An 8,920-nucleotide genomic window follows, 5' to 3' on the forward strand; every position below is an offset into this window, starting at 1 on the left:
ATCAATAGTTGTGAAACATCACGGTCGGAGCTAGTGGTGATGGATATTTAGGCCATGGTTTCACCTTTTGACGAGCTTGATAGAAGGGCCTCTCTGCGTAAATCTGTCTACTTACTTGAAGCTATTCAACTACTCTCTGGTCCTCATTCTCAAATTCGGTAATATGGTTGCCTGCTCATCAATTGACCGTCTCGTTTACCTCTCAGGCTGTGCAGTATGCTGCTGACACTTCCCGCGCATCCGAGGATTTCCATTTCCGGCCTGCCCGCGGTGCAAGACAGCTGGAGAGCTGGTTCGTTGGAATCCTCAACAATGGTACGGATTGCACTTCAATTCCACCGAGAACTTTCGGCTATGGAGGCGTTGAGTCTGCACGTCATCGTTATGCATACATGTGGTCAAGAGCACCATCAGAGCCTCAGCAATTGTTTCTAGAAAACTTGCGATATTGGTGGTTCCGCTTAATTATTACCTGGACTGATACCTAAGTTAGGTCGTGTCTACCGACCAATAGCCCTTGCTGGTTCTATCGTTCGATACGAGGGAAACTACCTTAAGCTATAGATGGCGGATAGTCTGGTGCAATTCTTTGGTAAGAATAGCCCGATCTCCCCAGCATCCCACATCAGTCCCCTTGCACCCGTTGCACGCTGTTACCCCACAGCATCAAAATAACTCAAATATACGGGAATAAACATCGAAAGTTCCGTATTGCCAATGGAATTATGTTATAACTGCCCGGGTTCTTCTCTGCTATCATTTTCGCCAGATCATATGCAAACTGCATGTCTTATCGTGGCAAGGATTAGGCCCACCCATTTGGCAGCATGTGGGCTCGGTCCCTAAAACACAACCTGATTTGTTTTAAATACTCACGGATGAGTGGCCATCAACTTATCATTCTGTCTGGGTCAGCTTATAATTAGCAACGATCGCCAGTTGTCAAAATGGCTTAGCACACAGCCTCAATGCTCTGGCTTGTTCGCTGGCTTGACTAGGCTAATCTTGTTCCTTCCTGAATAATGAGGCATGAGAACAATAGACTATATCGATGTCTTTTTAAAATGTCAACCATGCTATTACTTCAATTCTGAGGTAAAAACGTCATAGACGTTGTTATCCGATACCAAGTCATGGCTCTTCTGCCAAAATTGTCCCTCGATTGCACATTGATACAATCGTACTTGAAAAGCAGCGTCACTGCATCAAATTGTCCGTCCTCCGCGGCATGGTGTAGGGGAGGTCGTCCCTTACGATCCACCTGCTCTTCGAGACGAACGAGGGTTGTTTCCCTGTCATTTTCCAGGTCCCACTCCGATACGGAGACGTTGGGAAAATAGAAATTCTTAATTTCCCGCCGACGGGGTCCTCCAATCGTCAAGTTGATCTCCTTAGGCTCATCCATATAAACGAAGTGCTTTCGGAGAAGGACGGGACGTCAAGAAGTCCGGTATTCGAACTCTAGTTCTATGATATGCTGCTCTGTAGGAGACTCAAGATTCTGGTTCATTGTCTCATTCTCATAGGTCGCTCCTGCTTCGGCCAATTCCCTCCACAAATTGGGATCGGACGAAAGGTCTGTTGCGGATAAGCAGCGTTTTGAGTGTGCAGAGGTCACCATTCGCAGGAGCAAAGTGGAAAGCGGTCTTTCATGAGCAGTCAGTCCAGTTGATAGCGTCTGCGAGACGCTTTCATTCCTGGTGTCTGAGATCCTTTACAGTGAGCGAACGGGCAAGTGGTAATGCACTCGGCTTCTTCATGGCTGTCCTCAAAGAGAGGATATCAGCCCGGGCCGCGAGCATTCACTATAAGCGGTGTTGTGCTCGAGGTGCGAATTATCAAGCTAATATGGTGATCTTGCATCTTAAAGGAACCATCGCGAGAACGTTCACAAAGTCCAACGCTTTTTGGGAGGATACCCACTTCTCCTCGTACACCCACAGAACGTGAGTTGTCTTCAAGGCTGGCGATGAGGCTCGTGGTGGACGGGTCGTCGCGCTACGCCTTGGATCGAACCACGACTAGGATGACGTCTTTCTGCCGGTGTACTCTGACTGCGTGAGGTATCACGGCGACCGACGCGGGCGTGTCTTTTGGCGCTCGATGGACCGCATACGACTTATCCGGGAGAGTATTTGGGCGAAGGCCTTCAAGGATGAACCGGTAGCATAACAGGGAGATATCTAATCAGCGCCATCAATGCACTTGAATTCATCAACAAACATGAAACGGAGAGTGGAGTGGAACATCGTTTCGATATAGCGACGCCGCCGAATCTTTTGTCAGTACAGGACCAGAACTGGATCATCGCGCATTTCAACGGACCACCGCGCATTGAAGATGATGAGAAACAACAACGGCGGATCCGCGCAGAGTGGCACCATTGCTGCGCTATGTGTTGATCGCTGCAGTGAATGGATCAGTCAGATGTATTGCGTACTTTAATCCAGGCTGTGACACATTCTCCCAATGGAGGTCCTGAAGTCAGCGAGGCTTTCCCTTCGAGGTTGTTAGCTTGATCTGAATCCTGTGACGTGAGGTGCTAAGGGTGGTGTCATTGAATAACTTCTGCCGATGAGTTTCGACAATGCAAGCTCAGAACATTTGCCTGCTCTCATGGTCTGCTACAAAAAACCTAAACGAAGCCTTCCCGAACCTCCATTTAGTGTTGGATCAACATCAGATGTGTTGCCTGTTGTTGGCTTGGTGCAGCTGTGTCCAATTTCGACATTCCATCAGGAGCAGCCGAAGAGAGGCGTACTCGTCAACCTGTCAAAAATGCATCTTGTCAAACAGCCTTCAGAATAGAATAGTCTAATCTCTACGTACTTGAGAAAAGTCAGAAAGACTTGAATCTAACTTGACTTCAGTGCTACACAATTGATTCGGTGCAAGTCATGCAAGTCACTAKGTTTGCAAGAAAGCCGCTGTATCTGGATGATCTGTACTCTGGAGGATTCCTTTTTCCATCTACTAGTACGGAGTACCTATACCTAAGTCCCAAGTGCAGTGAGACACCAGACTGCATATCAGCATGCAGAGTTACTGTCAATCAGAACATGCCTTTCATTCCTACTAGGCTAGAAATGGTCGTCTAGAAACCTTTTTGCCCTAGTGACTTGACAGCTGACAGTTACACACTGAACATGCTCAAAACAAAGGCATCCCTCCAATAAAGTAACAACCTACAAGCTAGCCAAACTTCAACGGAATTTATCTCCCCAACAAAGTCAGGCAACCTCATTACATCCACACACACTACTTCTTCTCTCTTGCTTATTATCAATTCCATCAAATCCAACGGAAAACGGCACGCCAACCATCTTTTTTTCTGCATTGCACCCATCGGCCCACCCCGACCAAATAATCCCCTAACCAGAACAGGCCTCGACCTCCGAAACCCCTATCCACCGAGTCCACCGACCCATGTCCCTGCGCCGAGCTAAGCTTAATCGGTTAAGACCTAAGTCGCCCTGGTTCCATAACCATTTCACGAAGGACTAACCTCTGAGAGAGTGGGATGGTCTAGCTGTATTGGACTTGAATAATCAGTAATCAGTTCCTTGGGTACTACGGGCTATCGAGTGCTTATCAATGGACCCAGGAGCTGATTTGTTATTGTTTTCTGTCATATTTATTTTGTTGACGGATTGTAGGAACGGTCACCGGTGGGCCCACTTGAACTTCCACTGGCATGGTCTCGGTGTAACTGTCTGGTGTCTGGTGTCTGCGGTCGCGTGCTTGCTTGCCACGTGTTGGACTGTAGTACAGCAGGAGCATGGAAAGGAAGAATGCGGAGAGCTACTTATTACAGAATATGAGGTGGAAGATGTCATCAGAAACGTGTCTCATTTTATTTACATCTATCTCATCGCTCAGATCTGCTCAGCAGGTGCCGTTACGCGTGCCCGCGCGAGTCAAAAAGTAGACCACGTCCTGCGGTTATCCGAACATTAAGAAGAGAAATATTAGTATACAGCAGAGAAATAAAAGGGGATATCAAAGACCTAAACCGGTCTAGTTCTTGTCCTCGTGCACGCGGGGAGGAGGAGTATCCGGGTCGTCGGCGTCGAGCTTGTTCATGTMGTCCTCCTGGGCGTTGAGGTGGTGGAACACGAGCCAGAAGATGATACCGACCGCGAACGAAGCACAGGCCAGACCGACGAACATCCAGAGGATGGCGGGATCAAAGGCGGCAGGGGTCAGGGCCTCAGCCAGGGCGGAACCGAAGGCGTTGGTGAGCAGATACATGGACTGCACGAACGACTTCATTGAAGGGGGAGCCTTGGTGTAGGCGTACTCCAGACCGGACACGGAGGCGAAAATCTCCGAGATACCGATGAACATGTAGGCAGGGGTCTGGATGGCAATGTGGACGTGGTTGCCTTGGGCGGTGCCGTCGATTTTAGAGGCGTCACAGAGAGGCTGGTCGTAGCAAGGACCGGCAGCGTAGATGAGGTGCTGCACAATAGCGGCGTACATCATGGCAAGAGAGGCGACGATGAAACCCAGGGAGATACGAGTGATGGGACGGAAGCGGATGTGGAACCGGCGCAGCAGAGGATAGACCAGGGTCTCCAGGATGGGGATGAAGATAATAATCGAGATGGGATCAAAGTTCTGCATCAGATCGTTGGGAATACCGTGGCCCTCCATCTGCGCGGCCTGGGTGACGAAGTTACCAGAGAACTGGCCATAGACAACCCAGTAGATGGGGAAGAAGCAGAAGACACGGCAAGCAACAAGAGCACGCTTGAGCTCATCAATAAAGTGGTCGTCCCAAGGCAGGTTGGGCCTGTTGCCACCATTGGCAGCCTGCCAGGTGGGTTTGGGCGCATCCATATTGCGGTTGACGATCATAATTCCGATAGCCTTGAAGGCATCGGTGATGATCGAGCCCTGAGGGGGCCGAACAACGTAGTATTTGCGCCCAACAATGAGCACCAGGGTACCACAGGCGAACATGCACAGACACAGCAGGTATCCGGACCAGAAGCCAACGTCCCGCTCCATGTAAGGAGTAGCCAGCAGAGACAGAGAGCCGAGGTTGATGCAACCGTAGAAGATCATGTAGATACGCTGGATGGTCAGAGCAGGATCGATGACGACCCGCTCACCCTTCTTGGTAGTCGAGACAGCCATCTTCTTGCGCTTGTACTGATCGGCAATCAGGGGAGCAACGTTACTCTTGATACCACCAGTTCCCAGACCGATGACCAGAATGGCGACAACGAAACCACCAAGGCCAGCACCGTGCTCGAGAGCAGTAGGGATCGAAGTGAAGACCAGGATCAGGAGACCGACCAGGTACACGCCGCAAAAGAGCACAATGGTCTTGTATTTTCCGAGGTACTGATCAGCAATGATGGCACCAAGAATAGGAGTAACTAGACCCAATGATGTCAGTATATCGGTCACCGTTTGAAGCTCAGGTATGACATGTCTCACCATAGCACCAGAACTGGAAGAAAGTAGTCAGACCGGTAGCACCCTGGTGACCCAGACCGAGAGCACCGCGTCCCTTGCTACCGTCCAGAGGGTTGTTCACATAGTTCTGGAACATACCCGACATGCCGTAGTACGTGAAACGCTCGCACAACTCGACAATAGCCACAAGCCAGGCGGAGACGGGCAAGTTTTCGGCGACATGACGGAGGTTCTTGGCCTCCTCCGCAGTAGGCTCCTCACCATCGGGGGTGTCTAGGGAAGCCTTTTCCACGGCATACGGATCCTTCTCGTCCAGAACAACCTCGGAAACGACATTGTCCTGCAGATGAGGTCTAGTGAAGACAAATGGAGTCAGAAAATTGACACACGTGACAGCGGGAGAGGAGATATGGGGAAAACGTGTAAGAGTGTGCTGGCAAGCGAGACTTACTGAGTAGCCTCAACCTCGTGATCTCTGGTAGACATTTTGCAAAGAGGATCCAAGCAATGACTGCCCGAGCCGTGTGGGAGGGAAGGGAGTTGAAAGGCTTGTTGTGTCCTCACGAGTATCGAGCGAAAGAGGAAGCAGAGGAGGGGAGGAGACCGACCTTATACTCGCGCTGGAGGGAGAGAAATGAGGGCCAATGCGGGACCGGTCTTATCTCTGATTCACTGAATCAGGCGAGCCGCGAACCCTCAATTGCGCGATCGGCGGAGATTAGAAAAGTGTCCCCGTCGCTTGTGTGTCTGAGAATCTGCGGACGCTGGACACCGGAAATTGGAACAGTGTGGCAGGCGAAACTGAGAAAGGGAAAGGCCGAAATGTCTTGGCCGGCCGGCCAATGTAACCTCATAATCCTCGTTTTATGAGGCGAAGATATGACAAGCTGTGTCAAGCATCAGCCAACGCGCCATCTGATTGGCTGCGGGAACTGGGCGTCGCTCTTGATCTTTTCTCGAAGACCGGTGGCACAAGTTGGTTCACCCAATCAGATTGTAAATCCAGTCGGAGCTTACCGGTGGAACCACACGAAATATTTGTTCCCCCCTCGTGGCTATGGCCCACTGTGCAAGTTGCTCGCAACCGTACATCCGTTATCAGTAAAGAAATATCCGCAATCAAAAAGTTTTCACACAGTAGCCAAAAGGAAAAGGTAAAAAAGGGGAAAAAACCACGGGATTTTCTTAATAGTAAATTCAATTCATGGTTCTGCCTGATTTTTCTTCTCTTCTTTTTCCTAACACCTTTGAATAAGGTACTTCACCAACTTGAAGCCCGGATATCACTGTCTCGCAGAAACTGGCCTCGGTTGTTTCTGTGCCGTGGCTTATCCGACTAAAAAGTGCGTGCGTCGAAATTCGAAATCGCCATTCCTGTTCGTCGGATGATTGGACTGTTATTGCCACCGGGGGACATTCCGCATCCGGTAATTAGGTAACATAAATGTCGCTGACCGGGGCCAGCAGCAGGGTTTCCTTCCACCCTGGATGATAAGCACGGCAACTCCCATTCGTAGCATCCAATGAGGGAGCGCAATCCTCCAATCGAAGCTTTCAAAGGTCTCATGTTCATTTTGGACTCGTCCGAGGTCTGGGGTTGACGGTTTCCACGGCCAGTGTCTCCGTCGAATCTCGCATTTCCCCCGCCCCTATACGTCGGATGATGGATCACCATGACACCACTTGATTGTGCGCGCGTGTGTAACGTCGGGGCACCCCGCATGCTAATCATTTCCCAAGACACATTTCTCCCTGTCAGCATCCATTGATAACCGAGTGAGTCGCTCGACTCGGCTCGAGATACTGGGAGCTGGTTCGTTATGCACCGGTTGTAAGTGGTCAGGTCTCAGGTCTCAGGTCTGGACTTCTCATAGCTGGTTTCCAGCTGGGGGGAAGATCCTGTAACTTGTGAAACTATCTCAGATAGTTCATGCTTCAATGCTCCATAATCAACTCCATAACCCGTTGGTCTCCCGCTTGCAACGTTACCCCAGGTTGCGGAGAGAGGATCATTGATCATCTCGTATCATGCCCCATTCAATGGCCTTTAACGGCCAATGGTCATTGTCGCCACTTTAGCATTCATGTCAGTATTTCGACATTGGACAGTTGTACCGATTCTTGTTGGGACGAGGCCGTGCAGTCCGTCTCGTTCTGTCAATCTTGTTCGGCGTCTGAGTAGCCAGCAATCCTGGTTGAGGCGTCAAGGGGTGGAGCTGGAGTTCCATCGGGGCTCCGATCGGTTCAGACCGCGCAGTCAGAAAGACAATGAAAAGGGGGTCTGATCATTGCTAAGCGTTGCCAGTAGTACCTAGACTCCTAATTATTATTATCATAATGTCAGTGGGTGGTGGTTGGTTGGATGTCTTTGTTCAAGTCCAACTCGCCCTGGTCAACCACCAAGCAGAGAGAAGGTCAGTTGAGCAATTGGTCCAGGATGTTTTCCCATCGTTTGCGAAGAAACAAACAAAAAATAAACAATTTAACACTAAAATCATCAAGAGCCCAGAACAAGCCCCAGTGCCCTGGCCAGAGGCAGCGACCTGGCGGGTTAAGTATTCAAGCCTTATCTGCCAGCCCGCTCTCGCTCCGACTTCGCCCTCGAGTCCGCGGACCCGTTCCGTCATCGCTCCGCGCCTGATCGAACTTTAGCTACATAGTAGCCATCACTTCCACCCAATGCAAGGACTCCTCGTGATATCTCACCCGAATATTCTCCTCGGTGTGTTTCCACTTTGGTGACTGCAGCGAGTCAAGGGAGGCGGTGGCCATCTTCCACCCCGAAKGGCGTGCTGGCTGCCTATCAGCGAGAAGGGAGGCGGCGCAAGCCAACTTTATGTCGAGACAGCAACCAGCTGGTAGTCTCGTATGTTGAGATTAGACCAATTGGCTCTCTGGGGAATCATATGGTGCCAGTGTAGAGTCAAAACTGCGTGCTGAGAACCCAGTAGCATGTACACACCGACACCGGCACGATGATCGATGGCGTGCTTTCGGTCGTCAAGACTCCAAGAATCCCAAGACTTTGGGCTTTCTTGACTTCTTGGCTATGAGTCTAATTCAACGGCAGAGTAGAGCAGTACATGCCGATCTCTAAGCGATAACATTGCGTTGATTGGATCGGAGTGTAAGGATGATGGGGTGCTGTTTTACTTTAGCCTTGAGCATCGGACACAACCTTGCACACCATGTGGCATTTTGCGATGTCCACTCTGATGCAAACTGCAAAGTGATCTACGCGTCAGCTATAGACCCAGCACTATAGATCTTCGGTCTCCAGAGCAGAGTTCTTGGCGACAGTCGGCGTCGACTGTCCTGTTGACCTCTACAAGGCGGTTCACGACTTGACTGCGCACCTGGCCGCATAACGCTACAGTTTATTCATGAGCTCAGAGTGGTATACTGAAGACATGGAATGCATCACAATGTGCATCTGTCGACTCTGTTCGGAGCACGGGTACGGAGCACAGTTATTGACAATGATAACAGTTCA

The 8,920-nt window shown here is 50.3% G+C and overlaps 1 protein-coding gene across 1 annotated transcript; it reads right to left on the reverse strand.

The window, feature by feature from the left end:
* Window positions 1-4,017: 4,017 nt before the first annotated feature.
* Asppvi_010665 (peptide MFS transporter) lies at window positions 4,018-5,913 on the reverse strand (the record flags this gene model as incomplete). Its single annotated transcript, XM_043306504.1, has 3 exons — window positions 4,018-5,387; window positions 5,449-5,780; window positions 5,879-5,913. The coding sequence occupies 3 exons, from the start codon at window positions 5,911-5,913 to the stop codon at window positions 4,018-4,020; spliced, it is 1,737 nt and encodes a 578-aa protein (XP_043162439.1).
* Window positions 5,914-8,920: the final 3,007 nt, after the last annotated feature.

This window comes from Aspergillus pseudoviridinutans (genome assembly GCF_018340605.1).
Source record: "Aspergillus pseudoviridinutans IFM 55266 DNA, scaffold_8, whole genome shotgun sequence".
In the NCBI taxonomy this organism is placed as follows: Eukaryota; Fungi; Ascomycota; class Eurotiomycetes; order Eurotiales; family Aspergillaceae; genus Aspergillus; species Aspergillus pseudoviridinutans.